Consider the following 22,313-nt stretch of genomic DNA (forward strand, 5'->3'; position numbering starts at 1 on the left):
CATTTTTGTATTGTATCAACATATGTCCTAACTGTTCTTGGTATTACTGGGGTGCCTCTTTCCTCTAACAATTTCTCTTCCTCAGGGGTGAACAACTTCAAACTTTGAGCCAACCATTTTTCCCAGTTTGCCTGAGAAATTTCTAGGGATAGGCAGCTTGAAACAAAAACAAAATAAATCAAAACAAGAACACATTGTTTTTTGAAATGGTCACCCATTCTCTCGCCTTCCCTCAGGGGCGAGCAATTTCACTTACCTCCAAGCTTTAGAAGTTCCCCGTACGGGCCACCAAATGCCGCAGTCTGGCTGGGCACAAAATCACGAGCCCTCAGCAATCCTGGGTTGAATAGACTGACTGGGGGGTAACTGTAGGCAGGTGGGGTGTGGCTGGAGAAGGTGGTCACTGGGGGTGTACCACATCTTCCCTGGGGCCCTCTCTGCTTCTCAGCAACCATGAGCTGACAGCTGTCCTCTGCAGTGCTTTTCTGCCCTGATGTTTTAGGCCCAGAGCAACGGAGTCAACCAACCATGGATTGAATCTCTGAAATCATGAGCCAAAATAAACTTTCCCTCCTTTAAGTTGTTCTTAAAGGTGGGGAATTTTGGTTCCAGCAATGAAAACCTGACTAATACACCCATCATGCAGTGCATTAGGCTTGTGATAGTGGGTGAGGGGTTGTGGGACAGATGTGCCCATCCTCTACCACACAACCAACATCTTCCCCAAGGAGTACATCCCTACAGTGTCCAATAATCATGGCACCCAGAGTACAACTAAAGGAGCACAGTGCACCTGAACCTGCGGGCAGGAAGGTTTGGCCACCTCCACACACTCTTCTACCCCCAGACCTACATCTTCATCATCCCTTTCTCCAATGCTATTACACCCTTCAATGAGAATGTGTAGTACAAGTAGCATCCAGAATGCATCACCACAGTTCCGATGCACCCATCCTCCTGTAGATACCAAGAAGGACCTGAAACCCTAGTCTGACATTTTGAGAGGTTGACCAAGTTCCCATCACATTGTGGCAGAATAAGCACTGGCCAAGCACATACACCCTGCTCTACCTAGACCGCTGACCCACGGGGGAAGACGTCCAGGAAATGTCAGCTGAGGCTGTCCTGGCTATCCTCAATGCCCCATCCCCAGTCAAGCTTGGGTGGTCCTAGGTCTTCCTGTGATCCTGGAGCTCATATTGGAGTGTGCCCCTGCCCCCACCTAGTTGTCCTTGGCACCTTGTAGGTCACCAACTGTGCCTTATGGACTAGTTCTGCCACTCCCTTGCCAGGGGTATCTCTGAAGGCCTTCTCTGAATACCTGTTTCTCCTGTGGGAGGAAAAAAAAGTGAAATTTGTCAGAATCAAAATGGAGTCACTTGTGTCAACCTTAACATGCATAAAAAAATAAATAAAATGGAGAGGTTATGAAGGAATGGTTCTCATGGATGATTGCCTGATACTATCACAAAAGACTCTGCCAGAACCAGAAGCTTGCAGAGAGGCCATCTCAACCTTGTACAAATAGCACTATTACAAGGACATCTGCCCAGCAACTGTCAATTCAACCTTGGACTGATGCCACTCTTGTGATTAATCACTGTGGCCAAGGATTATTGTTTCCAAATACCTGATGTAATTCTCCTCATTTTCCTCATTAAAAACTTCCTCTTGCTGGGTGCAGTGGTGCATGCCTATAATCTCAGCAACTCCAGAGCTTGAGACAGGAGGATCCTAAGTTTGAGGCCAGCCTTGGTGATTTAGCAAGACTTTATTCAAAATAAAATAGAAAAAAGGACTGTGGATATAGCTCAGTGGTAAAGTGTCCCTGGGTTTAACCCCGAGTACTGTAAAAAAACAAAACCAAAAACTTGCAATGCTAGGCAATTCCCAAATAAATATCATTATTCTTTGGGAAAACTCTCTGATTGATTGATACTCCTTAAGCAGGCTTGCAGGGAAAGGACCCTGCTCTTCTTGGAAAGACCAGGTATTCTCTTGAGTTCATCAAGGACAAGGTTGGACCCCACCCCAAGACACAAGACCAGTGCCTCCCTCCCAGTTTCCCACTACTGACAAGTTCATCTAGCTTTCCTCAAGGATGTTGCTGCCCACTGTGGTGCCTCCTCTCAGATGGGGGACTCTCAGCCACCTGTAACCTCTGCCTCACTGTTCTTGGGATCTTTCCATTTCCCAAGGAAGGAGCCACAGAATCCTGGAAAAAAAAATAGTGAATCTGCTCCCCATGTGCACTGACTGACCCAGTCTCCCTGTTCTGGGGCCTTTCCTAACCCACCCTCATCAGCATCAATAAAATCTCCTATGGGGCAGGGAGTGCGAATAGAATCAATGCCATCTTTACAGTAGCTGCCATTCTTTTTTTTTTTTAACAACTAAAAAAATTTTTTAATGTATTAATAGAAGGTGGTATATTAGGAAAAAAAGATGCAAGTTACACAATGACATTTTAGAAGGCTTTAAAGATTAATCATGATGATCTTATTGATAATATGCCTAATTAACTTAATATAATAGTCATATTTATGAAGATAAAAAATTCAAAGCATTATTGATACATAAAGAGAAAATAAACCAAGATGAAAACTCCAGATTTAAAAGATACTAATTATTCTCCAAAGTTACAGATATTAACGTGCCTAGACTTACTGAAATGGAGATATACCTAAGAATTATGCTAAAAGGGAAATAAATAATAACTACCAAAAAATCCAAAACCTACTAGTTGGAACTAACAATTCACAGTAGTGACAAGAATAACAGTCACATTTATCTAAAGATTTGAAAAAAGAATTTTGAAAGTGTGCATAGAAGACATGTATGGCCTAGTTCAATAAAATTGTAATATGCTAGGTCAGTTACAACTTTAGAAAACATCAGGGAGTCACGAAAACTAACCTCAGGGAATTTTACAGAGTATGCAAGCTTGAAGCTCACACTTAAAAGCAACAGAGATTTGATTTACCTCTACCAAGAAAATGTAGTATGAGTCCTTGAGCCAGTAGCATCTGGCCAGTTCTCAACGTACATCCCCAACCACAATCTGTTGTCAAAGATGAGCCTTCTATTTGAGGAAATTCTTCCCTGTAGGTCAGCCATATTCTAGAAATGAAATCTTTCCGAAATTCTTCTACATTTCCTGCAATTATGCGATCTTCTATTGTACATGCTGATTTTGAAGGTAACACTTTATTTTCATCTTCATATTTAAAATGGTAACATTTTCCAAGCAATAAAACTGGAGAATTTCTACTAAAATATGTCTTTGTTTTCAAAACCCAACTATATTTCATGTTGTTCCATGCTGATATAAATTTAGTTTTTAGCTTGTCAACTTCATCTGTTCCCGTGGCCTCCATATTCAAATTCTAAGAAAAAGCCATTACTTGGTTGCATTCTTCTGTACAGTTTAATCTTCTGACATCATACTTGACTTGTAGCAAACAACCTGGACCTGTGCTGTGTTGCATGTTCCATGTTCACAGGCTGCACACAGTCATCACCATAACCAATCCAAAGAGAAGGACCCGAGAACTGTACAAATGTGCAGGAGCCACCAACCCAGGAAACGCTCCACCTCTAGCAACAGCCGGCACAAAAGCAGCTGCACGCAGACGTTCCAAACTCGACGCCGCAGCCTCAGCTCCGCGGCCACGCGGCCCAGCTGCCATTCTTTTTAAAGGACTTTCATTCTGCATGATTCCTGTTCTTTTCTATCAGGGAGGTTATGCTGACTTTCATGTAGGAAGAGATCAAGTTATAGGTAATTCTCCAAGCAATATCAAAGTACCTAGAAAGTCTCCCTTAATGTTTAGGAAACATTGATTTTATAGTTATTTTCTGAATGGCATATCAAAGTCCTCTTGGAAGTGGCCTCTCAATGTTTTTCCATCTAACACTTCCATGTCCACTGTGTAGGCTTTGCTTGGCCTGAGGATAGGAGACTATCTGTGAATGAAGGCCTGATAGTATTCCTCTATTTTAGATAAATGCTCCTAGAGTTATTAGTTCATAGTTCAGCCATTATGATTTCTTATTTCTGTGATTAAAATGATACCAGGCAAAAAGCCTAGGGTGAAATTGTGATGTAGAGCTAACTGGGCCTTATTAGCTCCTCTCCTTGTGCCTTTGTCATGCATAGCTTTCTGGCTTCTGAAACCCCAGCTGAGGGAATGCCATATTGTCAACTCATCTGAGTTATGCTGCTGAGGTAGGGAAGCCCAGTAGGCCTCCACTCGCGTCCCGATACCATGAACCTGTGTAGACTGCCAGCCATGCTGTGTTGAGAATTCTAAGGCCACTACAGGCTCTTGGAAGATGTGTCATGATAAATTAGTAACAATCCCCTTAGATTGGGAGTCTTCCTGGGAACTTACCTAGAATTTACCATCTCTATCTTATTACATTACCTTTCTATGAAATATCCACATGATAAACGAAGAAGAACATGTAGAAACAATAGTTTATATTTAAAGACTGATGGGAAGTGGGGTGCTGGGGTGTACCTTAGTGGTAGAGCACTTGCCTAGCATGTACTAGGCCCTGGGCTCAATCTTCTAGCGCGCCTGCACACACACACACACACACACATACAAAAGACTGATGAAGCCAGGCCTGGTAGCACACCTGTAATCCCAGCCTCGTGAGACCTCTCAGTGAGACCTCATCTCTAAATAAAATACAAAATGGAGCTGGGATGTGGCTCAGTGGTCGCGTGCCCCTGAGTTCAATCCCCAGTGCCCAAAACAAAAATAAAACATCAAGGTGCTGTGATTCCATTTTCTGATGATATGATTTCTACTTAACAGCAACTCTGCATGCCTCACACACACCCCTTGGTCAGTTGTTTATTTATTCTCTTTTGTCTGTGCTATAAGCCAAGAAGACTGAGAAGTGGCCTGTATAATGCACCGTGTGCTGTTTTCCTAATGTCCACAGCTTTTTGTTGCTGATTTGATGGGCATGGATGCCTCTGAAGGCCTTGAGTGGGGGATGCTTGTATGCTGCCTCTTTGTTTTTCCTTTTCAAAAGGAATTTGTTGCCAAACTCTATAAACAAGATTCTAACCCTCCCACTCTGCCCCATCAGGACCTTGTGCCAGGGCCTGGTCTGGGTCACCAGGCCAATGTGAAGTCATTAGCACCTGATCCCAGTCAGTCAGGTTTTTTTGTTGTTGTTGTTGGTTTTTTTTTTGTTTTTAATATTAGCTTTAGTGACTAATAGTGGAGCTTTTGTTGCTCATAATAAATATCATTAAAGCAGAGTAAAAATTCAACCCATTTTAAATCATGAACAAAAAAAACATAGATGAAAGTGCTTTATAAAATATAAGAGCTTTAGTAAACGGTACAACTAAACAAATACTAGATCTCATTATGCATTATCTAAAGTAATACATGGGCAGAAGTACCCATCAGGATGAGAGTCCGTGAACCAGAGGGGGACTGTAAGCAGAAGTGCAAGAGAACAAAGGCTGCAAACCTTCATAAACTCATATTATGCACAGAAGCATCAGAGTTATCTTCACTCTGGTCAACTGACCTTGAACCCTCCCCTGGCAGCTTTTCAAATCCCAGCTTTTCCAGCCACCATCTGAGACCTTTCCTTAATCCTACCCAATTTGTCTTTTTTTTCCCCATCTTTTTACCCAGGTCCCTAACCCCCATGTTTACCTCAATGAACCATTATTCAGCTTTATTCACAGAAATGGTATCTTCAAAGAACCAAAGCATAAGAGCCTTAAGAAACTGTTTACAGCCTTCTACAGTGGTGCAGCCCTGTAATTACAGCTACATGGGAGGCTGAGACAAGAGGATCACAAGTTTGAGGCTAGACTCAGCACTTTAGTGAGACCCTGGGTTCAATCCCCAGTACTGCCAAAAAAAATAAGGAGGAGAAGGAGAAAGAGGAGGAAGAGGAGGAGGAGAAGAAGAAGGAAAAGAGGAAGGAAGGAAGGAAGGAAGGAAGGAAGGAAGGAAGGAAGGAAGGAAGGAAGGAAGGAAGGGTGGAAGGGTTTACAAGTGAAATGTAAAATGTAACTCCCAACTAGAAGCCTCACCTAACTGCCGGCTGCCTGAGACAGTGAGAGATGGTTCTCAGGGAGCCACTGCCCTCTTGTGTCCCAGTGCTGGCCGGGAAGGATTCCACAAAGGAACCATATTTGGTTCTTTCTGCAAAAAATTATTAGTGGACAATTTCTGGCTTTTGAGTTTGGTGGTTCAAATAAGATTTCCTCCATCTGTGGCTTTAAAACTCGTGATCTTTCTTCTTACTCTCCCCTCCATCCCGATTTTTAGAAAGGCATATTTTATTATAATTAGCAAAGCAGCATATACTCCTTGAAGAAATTTTGTGTACATTTATTTAATTTTGTTAATGTTCTGATGTGTTTCCTCCCCAAATATTCTTTCTATATATAAGGAAATCTAATTTTACTTGGAAACAAACAACAACAAAAAAAAAGCCACAAGAACTATGGAAACCTAATTATCTAATTTTATCATAAATGTCATATCAACACAATCCTCTTCACAATAAGAAAATCAACTATTTGTATCTGCCAGAATACTAAGAAAGAGAGTTTAAAAAAAAAGCAGTTCTTTAAATCATAGGATCCCATAAAATTTGCCTGCGACTTCAATGCTACAGTTTAGTATACTATAGTGAATGTGACTATTAGACATATCACGTTGAATCTTATCTCACTTTTAACATAGAAAAAGAAAACTGTGATCTAAACATGATACATGAGAATTATGTAATTTTTCTAATACATCCAATTATTGTTAACTGCTTTCAAATGCAATTAATCATATGTCTAAATATCATGTAGGTACATTGCTTCCCCACACCAAGGAGAATGTGAAAACAGAGACTTAGATCTGGGTATAATAAGAGGAACTGAGGAGAGGTCGTTTCTTTCCCAAGTTCCTTTTCTTCAGTCTCATTCATTGTGTGGGTCATCTAGATGTGTATACAATAAGTTTAAACACGGCTGTACCAAGTCAGAGAGCAACTATGGATGAGAACTGGAGGAAGCTTAGTTAGGCACAGTGGCACACACCTCTAATCTCAGTGACTCAGGGAGTCTGAGGCAGGAGGGCCCCAAGTTCAAGACCAGCCTTGATTACTTATCAAGACCCTGACTCAAAAAGTAAAAAATAAATAAATGACTAGGGTTGAAACTCAGTGGTAAAGTGCCCCTGGATTCATTTCCCAGCACAGAAAAAAAAAAAAAAGGACAATAATAAAGAAAGAACTAAAGGAAGGTTAACATAGATTTTGATAGTTTGATAATTTATATAATTATTTATTTTCTTTGAAGAATCTGTGACTAAGAGAATACTTGACTACTGGCCAAGAATTGATACTAACTGTGTGTTTGGAGAAAGTGTGAAAGGAATAGATTCTCAATCTTTTTGATCCTGAGATAATTTAAATTCTATAGGAAGAAAGTTCATGGGCCACCTATTTCTGCTTATCACTTTAAAAAGCCATATAGGGACATTTTCCCATTTTCAACACAGGAAAATGAAACTTCCTTTTCTAAAAACTGGTTTTGGAGGCAAAAACCAAGACTGCTTATAGGAAGTAGGTAATATGGCAATTTAAATGACCCAGCTATTGGTGATTGCAAAGAGTCAGTATTATACATACCATTATCATATGTTCAAAATAATGTTGTGTAAGCTTAAACAACTTTGCCCCCAGATTTACTGAGCATTCTACTATTAATACAAGTCTAGTTATCTGAGCATTGTTATTTCACTGTAACATATGATACATGTGCCGGAGTCCGCTGCAGCAAAATGACCGAGGGGGGGACGAGCAACTTCTGTAGACTGATACAGCAGGAGTAGGAGCTGTTTATTGTAGCACAGGAGGGGTATATATACATTCCACACAGCTTATCTTAATTAACATAAACTAGATACAGCAGTCAACCAATAAGGAATCTCCACACTTAATGGCTCGCTGGCGTTACTTCACAAACCACTCCCTCTGGCAAAATGCCAGGCGCCATCCTGACTTGTTTACAGACCTCAACAACATGGATATTCAAACCATGGCATTCTGCCCCTTGAAGTTCCTCATGCGCAAATACATTCATTTTATTCCCATAGCCCCCAAAGTTTTAAGTCATTCCAGCAGCAACTTGAAGTCCAAAGTTTTATCTGCATCAGAGATGAATGAGATTCAAGGCATGATTCATCCCCAGGGAAATTTCCCTCCGGCTGTGAGCCTACAAAATCAAACAAGTTATGTGCTTCCAAAACACAACGATGGGATTGGGGTAGGATAGACATTCCATCAGAGCGGGTGGGAGGAATGGGAGAGAAGAAAGGAATGATAGGTCCTGACCAATTCCAAAATCTAGCACATCAAATGTTAAATCTTAATGCTCCAGGACAAACTGCTGGGACTCCACAGCCTCTGGACACACTGATAGATAACATGATGGTTATTAATTTCTGGTTTGGGCCCTTCAGACTCTGGGCAGCCTAGTCTCCGTGGCTTTGCTGGGTACATTCCGCACAGCTGCTCTCACATTTGGTGTCAGGTGCCTGTGACTCCCCAGGGCTGGGACTGCATGCTGATGGCTCTTCCAGCCTGAGTTCTCAGAGCTGGCATGATTCCCCTCAGGCCTACCCTAATGGGGGCTCTCTGCCATGACCCCTGGCGTCCACTGGGCAGTGCCTTTGAAGGGACCCTCTGAAGAAGTTCTCCTTTCCTGAAGACCTCACCTCTTAATCCTGGGCATTAAGATTCAATGTGAACTTTGGAGGGACTCAAACTTTCAAACCTTAGCACCTTAGCCTCTTTCTTAGGCTCTATTTTTTAAATCCATTTTTATTCTTTGAAATAGTAGCTTCAAGTCTATGTCATGGTGAAAAATATGTATCTGTCCTAGTCCATTTGGGTTGCCATAGCATAATACCTTTGGCTGGGTAATTTATAAACTATGGAAATGTATAGTTCTAGAAACTGAGAAATCCAAGACAAAGGATTGGATTCTGTCTGGGTGCAGGACCACTTTTTAGTTCATAGACAGCAGCTTCTAGCCATACCCTCACATGATGACAGAAGCAAATGAGCTCCCTCAGGACTCTTACAGGGGCACTAATGCCATTCATGAGGGTCACTTACCAAAGGGCCCTACCTCTTGAGGTTGAGGATGAGGTTTCAACATAAAAATGTTAAAGGACACAAACATTCAGACCAATGCAATATCTCATATATTTTAGTGGAATTTGCATTTTACATATGTCTTTTTTTTTATACTAGGGATTGAACCTACTTTAACCACTGACACACAGTCACAACTATTATTTATTTATTTATTTATTCATTCATTCATAGTTGAAGTTGGAAAGAATAACTTTATTTTATTTATTTAACCCTAACCCTTATCAGGTTCTCTTTCCATCTCAGTTGAGGACCTTCACTCTGATAGGCTGTTGGAAAAAAATGTCTCACACCCCAAGGAACTCAGGCAATGATAGTCCCATCTCTTCTCTAGTTCTCTGCCACCTTTGACCACTTCTAAAGGAAGAAGGGGCAATCACAAAGCTGAAAACTAATGCCAAGCCAGTCACAAACTGCAAACATCATCTTGGTCTCTACTACCCAGATGGACAATGTTGTTTTGGGCAAATCTCTTAACTCATCTGCTCCTTGGTTTTCTCATTTGTAAAATGAGGAAGTTGAGTCATTTATATCTAAGTCTGTCCTAGTTCAAACAGTCTTTTGATCTATGCTTGGGGCTCTCAAGAGAGAAAAAAATATATGTTTGGTTATCAAAAAAAAATCTTTCAATGTGTCAAAATAACTTTATATTTAAAAAAAAAAAACAAGTAAGACAAAACAAAGTTCTTTCTTAAAAACATATATTTCTCCCCAGGTGCAGTGGCACATGCTTGTAATTCCAGAGGCTCAGGAGGCTGAGGCAGGAGGATGGCAAGTTCAAAGCCAGCCTCAACAACTTAGCAAGGCCCTAAGCAACTTAGTGAGACCCTGTCTTAAAATAAAAAATAAAAAGGGCTAAGGATGTGGCTCAGTGGTTAAGTTCCCCTGGGGTCAACCTCCAGTACCAAAAAAAAAAAAAAAAGAAAAGAAAAGAAAGAAGGAAGAAAAACTTCAAACCAAGTTCAAGGTATGCTCTTAGAACCATTGGTGATCATCTGGGTATTCAGTGCTGTTCTTCTTTTAAGAATAACAGTGGGTATATGAAATTCACCACCAGGCAAGAGTCAAAAGCTAGTTTCCCTTGTGGTGTGTTGGTTCCTGGTTTGAAATTAACTTGCTTGTTCTTGGGAAAGGAAAGAAATCTGTGGAGGTTGGTGTTTTATTGTTGATATTTTGTGAGCCCCATAGGCTATTGTTTCATTTCTTCAGTCAACAAATACACACTATGCTAGGCTTATCGGGCACTGAAGATATAATGATAAGCAAGATGGGCAGGATCTCTGTGGGTTTTTGTTGTTGTTTTTCTTTGTTTTTGTTTTGTTTTGTTTTTGGTACTAGAGATTGATCCAAGGGGAACTTAGCCACTGATACCCAGCCCCCCTCTTTTTTTTAATATTTTATTTAGAGACAAGGTCTTGCTGACTTGTTTAGGGCCTCACTAAATTGCTAAGGTTGGCTTTCAATTCATGATCCTCTTGCGTCAGCCTCCCAAGCCACTGGGATTACAGGCATGCACCACCTTGCCTGGCCAAGATCTCTTGTCTTCAGGGGACTTCTATTCTAGAACTCCCCATGGACTGCTGAACTATATTTCTCATGATTTACTTTAGGTAACTATGATTAGCATATATCACTTTTATAATGTGAACATTCTTAATGGAAAAAGAAATCCCTTAATAAAGGATGGATACAAATCTGGGTTTTACAGTACAATTCTGACTAAGCAAGTGACAGGTAGTATTGCTTCTATTAAATAATAATAGTGGAAAGAAGAAACAGACACTCATTTGCAATGTCCTCCAATGTTTTAAACCTAAGTTCTAATTAACTAATTCCAATCTTATGAATTTATCCTGCAGAATATTTGCACAAATAAAGGAGGATATGTGTACAAAGCTGTTATTGCAACATTATTTGTGATGGTGAAAATGAGAAATGCCGTACAGGATTAAATAAATAAGTAATAATATGTCTATATATTATAGATAGCATGTGAGTTTTTTTTAATAAAGTACAGCTATGTGTTCTGACTTGAAAAAATTTCCATAAAGCATTGTTGACAAAAAGCAAATTAAGGCCAGGCACAGTAGTGCAAGCCTGTAATCCCAGCAACTGGGGTGGCTGAGGCAAGAAGATCTCAAGTTCAAAGTCAGCCTCCGCAATTTAGCAAGGCCCTAAGCAACTTAATGAGACCCTGTCTCAAAATAAAAAATAAAAAGATACAGGAAAAAAAAGAAAAGAAAGAAAGAAAATTAAGAACTGGGAGTATAGCTCAGTGGTAGAGTGGTTGCTTTGCATGCATGAGGCCCTGGGTTCAATCGCCAAGATTGAGGAAAAAAAAAATTTTTTAAAGGACAGTTTTCTGTAATATAACCAACATTTCAAGTATAAGTGTTTCAAGCACGTCACATGTGTTGTCATATTAAATCCTCACAACAACCTTATTGTTATGGGCCAAACTATATGTACCTTGACCAGACAAACTCCTTTTACCCTGAGACTCCATTTCATATAAGAAATGCTTCTCCCATGTTAAAACCCTGCCTCTGCCGCCTCCTGCTAAGCACACACTATTTGTCAATGCACGGCAGTTGAAAAATGTTCCTGTTATTCTTATACAATGTATTCCTAAGAAATGCATTTGTAAGATGTTCTCATTTTAATTCCCATTTTTCTTGGTCAGTGTACTGTACCCTGAACTGGGTCATTCTGACCCACTTCCTATGTGCTATGATTTTAACTTGCTGGTAGCTATCGGTTTAGGGCTATAAAAAGATACCCTACCTTCTTCAAGGGGTCAAGATGTGCCGAGGCAACTTGATCACTGCCCCTTGATGTGCCAGCGAAAAAAAGCTCCATGTCTTGCTTCAAGACTGACCTGGTGATTTATTTCTAACATTCAACAACATTACAAGGTAAACACCATTGTCTTCCTCACTCTACAGATGAGCAAACTGGGTCAAAAAGCAACTTGGCCAGTGAGTGCACTCCTCTGACTTCAAGTCCATGCCCTTAGTTATTCTGCTTCATCGGGGCTAATTAAGTCCATCTTCAATTTAGCCTAATTTGAGTTGGGATTTTCACACTTCCAACCAAGTGAATCTTATTGAACCACTTAAATATGTACAGATCAATAGATATTAGATAAAGTATGTCACAATAATAAAATAATGGGTAGCTGACAAAAAGAAGAAACTAGGTTGAGGTATGGCTCAGTGATAGAGTGAATACTCAGCATATGCAAGGCCACATGGAAGCCACAGAAATGGAAGCTTCTGCTGTTTTAAGAATCCCTCTTAGAGCCTAGCATAGTGGCCCACGCCTGTAAACCCAGCTGCTCTGGGGGCTGAGGCAGGAGGGTCACAAATTCAAAGCCAGCCTCAGCAACTTGGTAAGGCCCTAAGCAACTCAGCAAGCAACTCAACTCAATCCTCAAATCCCCAGAACCAATAAATAAATAAAAACAAAAAAGCAATGACATATGTTGATAGGAAAATAAACCCAATATTTAAGGGGAAAAGCAAGTTTACAGGACAAGTTTTTGTGCATGTGTGTGATTTTTTTATACACATACACTGGGAGAGATTAACAACTTTCTCATTTTTAGTTTTTAAACTACTATTCACTTCATTTTATGTTACTCTTTCATTTTTAATTTTAATAATTTTGAATTCTGTAAATTTTTAAGGTTTCCAGAAAGATTGTAAGCCAGAAATTAAAGGCCATTACTTTTGGCACTTTTATGCTGTATAATTTCCCACTTCATTGTCTCTGGTGTATATGAAAACAGAGGATTGGAAATCTGAAGAACTAGGTTTCTAATCCAGACTGTTTTCATTATGTTCATTCTTGGTCAAATTTCTTTGCCATTGTGTACCGGTTTCTTCTTCTCTAAGAGGGATTTATTTATTTGTTTGTTCATTGGCACCAGGGATCGAACCCAGAGGCACTTAACCACTGAGCCACATCCCCAGCCAGTTTTTATATTTTTTAGAGACAAGGGTTCTTGCTGAGTTGCTTAGGGCCTTACCAAGTTGCTGAGGCTGGCTTTGAATTTGTGACCCTCCTGCCTCAGCCCCCAGAGCAGCTGGGTTTACAGGCATGGGCCACGATGCTAGGCTCTAAGATGGATTCTTAAAACAGCAGAAGCTCCCATTTCTGTGGCTTCCATGTGCCAAGCACTATGCAGTTTCCTCACAACAATTCCATGAGCTAAGCATCATCCCCATTTTCCAGATAAGAAAACTGAAGCTAGGGTATTGGAATCAGAATGATTTTGAAGTTAGCTGACCACTTCCCCAAAAGTCTTGATGTTGTGCTATGTTGCCCTCCCAGCTACCTCTTGCTTCATGTCTCACCATTCCTGGTGTTATAATGCACTACCCAAAAAACACTATCATTCTAAATTAACCCCTGGCCACTTTTTATTGTTGTTATAAAACATTTATTGTGGGATAGGGTTGTGGCTCAGCAATAGAGTGCTCACTTAGCACCTGCAAGGTCCTGGATTCGATCGTCAGCACCACATAAAAATAAAATAAAAGTATTCTGTCCAACTACAATTAAATATTAAAAAGAAAAAGTTCATTGTTTATCAGTGCCAAACTCTAAAACAGGTGTCTCAGCCTCAGCACTGCTAACATTTAGTTGTTAGTGGGGGCAGTGCTGTGCATTGTAAGATGTGTAGAAACACCCTGTCCTCTACCCAGGAGATGTTGGCACCCATACCTCAAATGTGACACCACAAATGTTCTCTGGATGAAAAATTACCCTGGATTGAGATCCAATGCTCCAAAAAGAGGAAAAGGCCAAATTCTTATATCATCCTAGAAGAAAATTGAATTGAGGGGAGATTTTGAAACTAATAAAAATTTTCACTTTAATGATTCTTTACTTTACCAGCTTAAGCTAACGTCAGCTCCAAGTGTCTCATGGTTTCTTGCCACGTGCGGAACACTAGACCAGTTACACACAAACTAGTTATCCAGGAATCAGGGAAAGGAACAAGGGGATCAATCTTGTCCTCTCAGCAATGACCCTACTTGTCATGTAGTGAAATTCACGTTTGCCTGGGATGAAAAGACCACCGTGAGGTGGCTGAGTGATAGAGGTGAGGACATGCCACCCCAAAGGTGCTGCTCTGGCATATTAGCTGTTCTGAATTAAAGACACTTTAGAGACAGCAGGTGCCAGAGGGTCGGTCGGACCTTCCTTCTGTCTCTCAAAAGCAGATGAAATTCCCATATGAAACATGATCTGTTCCAAAAGGAAAGTAATGTTCTTATCAAGGATAAGAATTTGAGGCCAGGGGAAATCTATACAAACAAACCTTGTTAGACTAATCCTTATCTTCCTAGGTATTTTGCCACTCAATTAACTAACTATCCCAGCCCAGGTCCCCTTAACCTTGTCCTAGTCTCATAATTCATTACTCTTTGTCTACTTTAGTATGTAAGTGTTCAGTACCACATCTTTGGGTTATTTCCATATAAAGGTTCTCATGCCACAAAAAAGTTCATATTAAATATGTTTTTCTCCTGTTGATTGGTCTTATGTTTAATTCTCAGGCCCAGTGGAAAAACCCTAATAGAGTGGAGATAAAATTTTGCCTCCCCTACACTGGGGAAGCATTTTTAATAGTGTTATGGTTTGGATGTGAGGTGTCCCCCCAAACCTGCTCTGTTAATGCAGGAATATTCAGAGGTGAAATGACTGAATTTTGAGAGCTGTAACCTGATCAGTCCATCCTAGTTTGAATGGATTGGTTGGGTGGTGACTGTAGGCAGGAGCCTGGCTGGAGGAGATGGGTCACTGGGAGTGTGCTCTCAGAGGGTGTACCTGCAGCCCCTGAACACTCTCTTCTCGGCTTCTTGACCCTGCTGAGCTCAGCAACTTTCCTCCATGATGCTGGGCCTCACCTCAAGCCCAAAGCATGGAATTGGCTGAGATGGACTAACATCTCTGAAACCATAAGCTAAAATAAACTTTTCTTCTTTTTTTGTTTGTTTGTTTTTTAGTTGTAAATGGACACAATATCTTAATTTTATTTATTTATTTTTATGTGGTACTGTGGATTGAACCCCAGTGCCTCACACATGCTAGGCAAGTGCTCCACCACTGAGCCACAACCCCCACCTCAACTTTTCATCTTCAATATTGTTCTCATCAAGTATTTTGGTCGCAGCGACACAAAGCTGATGAACACAAATGCAAAACAGCAGTCGTTGAATTCAATGCTGATTTATTCCAATTAAAGGAAGCAATGCACAAGTCACCTGGGCAGTCGGCTGAGCTGAAGGGCAAAAGCCAAGAACAAGACATTCTTACAATTAGCCATCAATACACATAGCTCTTCTTCCACACCTCCTCTCAGAAAAGGTGAGGTAATGAAGCATAGGAAAAGAGAAAGGGGGGGGATGGGATTTATTCGTGGAGGAAGGCGGTCTCATGCATCCTGTCTTCTGAAGACCGCCCCATCAGCACGCCTCACTTCGGATGATCTTGATATCATGACCATCCTCCCTGCAAATTGAACAATATCATTACCTATCATGCTAAATTCTTTGTGCTAAAAAGACCCATATCATCATATATTATGTTCTTTCCAGAGCTATATTTGCTATATTTATAGTTTTAAGATAAATCTAGGAAACAGAAGGTGAAAGTCTCTACCATCTACACTTTGCCATTTCCCCCCTAACCCTAGAGCACAGAGCACTAGCCCCTAGGAACACTCTAAGACGGAGATTACTTGGTGAAGCCCGAGATCACAAAATGTACCTTTGCTATACAAACAAGCATACCAAAAGGAGGGGTAGAGGTGGGTGGTCAGATGTGTTACATGGAGGACATCAAGTATCATGGTTTTTTTTCATATTAATTTTTTAGTTTTAGGTGGACATAATATCTTTATTTTATTTTTATGTGGTGCTGAGGATCGAACCCAGTGCCTCATGCATGCTAGGCGAGCACTCTACCGCTGAGCCACAACTCCAGCCACAAGTATCATATTCTTAACATTCTACCAAGTAGTTAGTAAATCCTACTTCCCAACTAGTAGTACAGATGTGCAGGTCACCTGTGCCTCTCCTCTAAATTTAAAAGAAAATATAATATTCCAACTATTATATATTTTTGTTTATGTGTGTATGCAGTGCTGGGGATCAAGCCCAGAGCCTCGAGAATGCTAGGCAAGTGCTTTACCACTGAGCTACAGCCCCCCAAATATATTCTTTGTGTGTGTGTGTGTGTGTGTACACGCGCGCACGCCTGTGTGTGTGCGTGCGCACCAGGGATTGAACCCAGGGGCACTAATTCGTTGAGCCAAATTCCCAGCCTCCCTGCTCCATTTTTTTTTTTTCTCCACAGATAGAGACTCACTATGTTGCTTAGGGCCTTGATAAGTTGCCAAGGCTGGCCTTGCACTTGTGATCCTCCTGCCTCAGGAGATTACAGGCATGCACCCAAACTGCTGAGATTACAGGCATGCACCACAGCGCCTGGCTCTTAAATATATTCTTAATTTGGGAAAATTGTGCATCCATGATAACTTGAATATCTGATGTTCAGTTGATTAATCATGAACCTCATTCTCTAACTTTGACCTAGAAAATGCACTGATGATTTTACATCTTCTTAAATGTCACTCTGAAGACTGAGGATTACTTATGTCACATTTGACTCTTACATCCAAGGAAAGAGTCACTACCTTCAAGGAATCAAAATTAAAGAAAAGAAATAGGCAGGGCATGGTGGCACATGCCTGTAATCCCAGGGATTTAGGAGACCAACACAGGAGGATCAAAAGTTCAAGACTAGTCTCAACAATTTAGCAAGAACCTCAGCAACTTAGCAAGAGCCTATCTTAAAATAAAAATGATAAAAATATAAAATAAAAATTGAAATAAAAAGGGCTGGGGATATAACTCAGTGGTAGAGTACTTGCATATCATGTGCAAAGTCCTGTGTTCAATTCTCAGCACTGCAAACACACACACACACACACACACACACCAAATTAAAAAGAAAGAAAGAAATGAAGAAAACTTGGCTAGTCTACAGTTTTAAAATCATGTTACCTGATTTTCATGCACAGAGTACATTCATTGGGATAAGTGGTCATGTCACTTCCACACACAGGGTTAAAGTCCCTAGGACATCCTGGTAACCTATATCGATCACAGTCTGGCTAAAAAAAAGAAAAAGAAATTAGAGAATGATTAGAGACACACTTATTACAAATATAGCTAAGGGGGGACAATGTCCCAAGTCTCCCTAGATTTCTTAGAAACATCCTACACACAACTACTAGAGAAACTGAGGCATGGGATTGCAAGTTTGATTGTCCCTCAGCCCTCAGAAGGAACCAGCCCTGCCTGCACCTGTTTTAAACTCTAAGCAACCAAAACAATGAGACAATTTCTGGTAAGCCACCTAGTTTGTGACACTTTGTTAAAGAGCCCTAATATGGGGTACTGGAACTCATCCTTCTTATGTGATGGAATTGAAGTAAGAGAGGTCATTTGTCTTACTCATAGATACTAGTCATGAGCTAGGTCAGGACTAGAACTGGTCACAGTGATCAGACTATGGTGAACATTCTTACTTTAACAAAAGGTTAACTATAGGACCAGTTTTATATATATGCCAGGGCAGTAGGAATGCAGTGGGCCAATAAGTGAAGTGCTAAGCAGAGAATGAAGCTCTACTTCAGAGCCTGGCCAATGGCCAGCCCTGCTTAGATCTTTAGAAATCCAGATAATGTCAATAGAAAGTTATATTCCATTTATTCAATGCAAAGGCAGAGTAACTTCTTTTACTCCAAAGCAAAATAAGAGATCACCATTTACTTAGAGAGAGAGAGAGAGAGAGAGAGAGAGAGAGAGAAAAGGAAAACTAGGAGATATATATATATATATATATATATATATATATATATATATATATATCCTACATCCTCAGGCCTTTTTTAAAATTTTATTTTGAGATAGGGTCTTGTTAAATTGCCTAGGCAGGCCTCAAACTTTTGATCCTTCTATCCCAGCTTCCTGAATATCTGGGATTACGGGAAGGCACCACCACACCAGTGATAAAGTAGCCTTGGGTTCAATCTCCAGTAAATAAAATACAACTCTGCTGGGATATAGCTCAGTGGTAGAGCACTTGTCTAGCCTGTGCTGGGTTTAATTCCCAGCACTATCAAAAAAAAAATAAATAACTCTGCCAACTACAGAGTTGAATGTCTACTGGCAGAACGGAGCAGAGTGGCACATGCCTATAATCCCAGAGATTTGGGAGGCTGAGGCAAGAGGATAGCAAGATCAAAGCCAGCCTCAGCAATTTAGCAAAGTCACAAACAACTTAGCAAGATTTTGTCTCAAAATAAAAAGGGCTGAGCATATGACTCAGTTAAGAACCCTTGGGTTCAATCCTTAGTACCAAAAAAAAAAAAGGAGTGTCTGCTGGCAGGCATCAGAATAGTCTACAACTAGTAAGTGATCAATATGCTGTAGGAATTGGTTAGAGAGAAAGGAGAAAGGCATTTGTTTGTAAATAGCTTAAGTATGAGGTGGTTGTGTGAGTTTTGCTGTTAACAAACTATCCGTAGGAGGCCAGCCTGCTTAACTCAGGTAATAAATCAGACTGCTACCTCTAGTGACAATCCAGAAACCAAACAATAAGCCCTTTAACAATCAGCCCCAAATAGCCAGGACTTGATTAATAACTGACAGTTTCCCTAACGTTGATCCTCAATTCCAACTCAGGACCAACAACGGAAAACATAATGTGCACCCCTAGCCAATCCCATAGGATGCCCTGCTCCCTGTTGCTCCACACCAAAGCTTCTCTAGGACAACTATTATAGCAAGCTCTGGACAGCCTTGGCTTGTTCTCATTTGGTCATCATTTACATTCACAGAATTTAATTTGATAAAGTACACAAAATGTAGCTGGGCACAGTGGTGCACGACTGCAATCCCAGCAACTTAGGAGGCTGGAGCAGGAAAATTCCAAATTCAAGCCTAGACTGGGCAACTTAGTGAGGCCTCCTCCCAAAATAAAAAATAAAAAAGGGCTCAGGATGTAGCTCAATGGTAAAGCACCCCATTACCAAAAAAAGGGGGTAGATCACCATTATAGAAGAAGAAAAGGAGGAGGAGAGGGGAAGGGGAAGGGGAGTGGGGGATATAGCTCAGTTGGTAGAGTGCTTGCCTCAAATGGACAAGACCCTGGGTTCAATCCCCAGCACCACAAAAGAAAAAAAAAGTTTGTTTTTTTTCCAACAGTTTCTGAAAATGGCTTTGAGGGTTTCCCTGTACACGTGGAAACAATGTGTACTTACTGTTTTATACTCTGAAGGCTCAGCATCCGAAGAGGCTGCAAGAAGAAAACATAATTTACCATATATGATTAAAGTTCATAAAGGTTTTTTTTTTTTAACCCATCTTGTGACTTATTCACACTTTCTTCCATTGCCTCTGATGTCTAAGGCATCTTGGAACCACCCTGCTCCGTACCCTCTAAAGAAGAAAGACAATTTTCAGCCCTTGGCACTTATAACGGGCACACAGAACGAACATTTTGTTCTGTTCCTATTAGGTTTGGTTGGAAAAGTTCTTTGAAGTTACAAAAGTCAGAACAGTAGGTGATAGTCTTTCCTCTGTGGGTTGGGGTAATAAACACAAAATTTAATGTTAGAAATTAGCACTTTAACTCCATGTGCCACGTCTGGGCAGGTGAAAGCCCCTTTCTCAAGGCGTTCCCAGGGCCCGCTCATCTCCAGCGACGGTTCAGCAGGATCCCCGGGCACATAAACACCAAAGCCTGATCTTGGACAGCAATAGATCTACTTAAAGAGAGAAAGAGCAGCTGGGAGCGAAGCCCAAACAACAACGAACAGAGGGTCGATGGCTCTACAAAGCCACCCCACAAGCCCCAGTTGGCGTTCCTCGACCCCTGCGGGAACCGTCAGTAACGGGTGCTGGGGACACCGCTAACGCCACCTAGACCTGGGAAGGGAGCAGCCACCGGCGGATTCTCTCTCCATCGCTTTTTCGATGGTCCTCATTACCTGCGAAGTCCCCCGCAAGGAGCAACAGTACCAAGCGCAGCGCCACGAAAGCCATCCTCCCTGCGCAGCTGTTCTCCTGATCTGCTCCTGTGCCAGCTCCGAGGGCGCTGCTGGCTAGGGGACTTCGGGGGCGGGCGCGCGACACGGCGGGAGGGGAGGGGCGGAGCCGGGAGGGGAGAGGAGTGGGCGGCCAGCTGGACACGCAGAGGTAGAGAGGGCGCGGTGGCAGGGGCCAGAGAGAGGAAGGATACGGGGAAAACGACTTAGCGAAGGGAAGGAGAAAGAGGGAGGAGTGGGTGGACTAGAAAGAACTTCTCTCCCTTCTCTCCCTCCAGGATGGAAGTAAGGAGGGAGGAGACCCACCTCCAGCAAACAAGAACCTGGTCGGATCCCGGGGAGTCCTCTGGAACCCGAGTGGGCTCTTATCAACCTGCTTCTCTTTGTTAAACTTCCCCTGTGTCCCAGGCAGTGTGCACATATTGGGCCCGGGAAATTCCAAAACAGATGAATCCATAAAATAATTTTTAAAACTGGGAGGGCCCCCAAGGCTTCCCTCAGGGAGGTCAGGAAAGGCAACTCAGAGATCATTTTTGAGCTGAGCGCTGAGAGATGAGAAAAAGGAAGCCGGGTGAAAACGTTGCGAAAAGTATTCTAGGTTCAAGGAAAAGCAAGTGCCAACAAGGCAGGAGCCAGTTCAGGGTGCTCAGGGGACTGGAAGAGGTCCAATGTGGCTGGACCATGGTGAAGCCTCATGGGTGCAGTGGGCACGGGAGAGAGACAGAGTCAGAAGGCCAAGATCAGGTATGGTGCTGGAGGCCGCGGTAAGGGAGGTGGAATTTGTTAGGAATTTGTGGAAGTTTATAAGCAAGGGAATGTGGTCCTTGCCTCCTCCACCCCCTCCCTCTGTCCGGGGATTGATGACCCAGGGCACTCTACCACTCTACCACAAGCTACCTCTTGCTCTTTTTACTTTTATTTTTTAATTAACTAATTTATTTTGTGGAATTAAATATGGAACCCAGAGGCCCTCTATCACTGAGTTGCATCCCCAGTTCTTTTTATTTTATTTTGAGACCAGGTCTCTCTACATTGCTGAGGTTGGTCTGGAATGTGTAATTCTCCTGAAGTCTCTGGGATTACAGGCATGTGCCATCTCTCCCAGCTTAACCAAGAATTGAAAAATAAACCAGAAAAAAAATCAAGAAGAGGCATTTATATCATTTAGAGATGTGAAGGTAAATACCCAAATAAGAATTTAAAAAAAAATTTTTTTTTTAATTGGAAAATGAGGCAGGATGAGCTTAGGAGCCCCTGACTGCTGCTGTTCAAACAGCTGACTAGGGCAGGTGTTAGAGGCTGAATTGTGTCCTCTCCCAAACAGAATCTTATCTGAAGTACTACACTCTGGCACCTCAGAATGTGATATATTTAGAGACAGGGTCCCCAGCCTTTTTAATTTTTTATTCTGTGACAGGGTCTCACTAAATTGCTAGGGCCTCACTAATTTGCTGTGGCTGGCCTTGAACTTGTGATCCTCCTGCCTCAGCCTCTGGGTTCACTGGGATTACAGGTGTGTGCCACCACACCCAGAGAGATAGGGTCTTTAAAAAAGTAAGTTAAGGGGCTGGGGTTGTGGCTCAGTGGTAGAGCGCTCGCCTAGCATGTGTGGGGCACTGGGTTTGATCCTCAGCACCACATAAAAAAATAAAAGTGTTGTGTCATCTACAACTAAAAAAATTGTTTTTAAAAGTAAGTTAAAATGGGAGTGTTGCATGAAGCCTAATCCAACATGATTGATGTCCTAATAATAACAGGAGATTAGGACATGGGCAGGCAAAGAGAGAAGACCATGTGAAGACACAGAAAAAAAAAATGACCATCTATAAGAACAGAAGCCTCAAGAGAAACCAACCCTGCAAGTACCTTGACTTTGGATTTCCAACCTCCAGAACTGTTAGAAAATAAGTTTCTGTTGTTTAAACCACTCAGTCTGGCCAGGCACAGTGATACACACTACAGTCTCAGTGACTCAAGAAGG

At 41.6% G+C, this 22,313-nt stretch overlaps 1 protein-coding gene and 1 long non-coding RNA gene across 2 annotated transcripts in view; both read right to left on the reverse strand.

Annotated features, from left to right (window-relative positions):
- The window catches only part of LOC125610862, a 26,514-nt gene extending 22,843 nt beyond the window's left edge, over positions 1-3,671 (reverse strand). Inside the window, exon 1 of the long non-coding RNA XR_007340913.1 lies at positions 2,984-3,671. This is a non-coding gene — a long non-coding RNA (uncharacterized LOC125610862). The remainder of the gene's footprint in view (positions 1-2,983) is intronic.
- An 11,757-nt stretch (positions 3,672-15,428) lies between these two features.
- Spink2 (serine peptidase inhibitor Kazal type 2) lies at positions 15,429-20,422 on the reverse strand. The gene is made up of 4 exons (XM_015481768.2): positions 20,276-20,422; positions 19,547-19,581; positions 17,283-17,392; positions 15,429-15,726 (listed from the first exon to the last, which is right to left on the reverse strand). Exons 1-4 carry the CDS (start codon positions 20,328-20,330, stop codon positions 15,681-15,683), a joined length of 246 nt encoding a protein of 81 aa, XP_015337254.1. The 5' UTR covers positions 20,331-20,422; the 3' UTR covers positions 15,429-15,680.
- Positions 20,423-22,313: the final 1,891 nt, after the last annotated feature.

Source organism: Marmota marmota, unplaced genomic scaffold, assembly GCF_001458135.2.
Source record: "Marmota marmota marmota unplaced genomic scaffold, marMar, whole genome shotgun sequence".
NCBI lineage: Eukaryota > Metazoa > Chordata > Mammalia > Rodentia > Sciuridae > Marmota > Marmota marmota.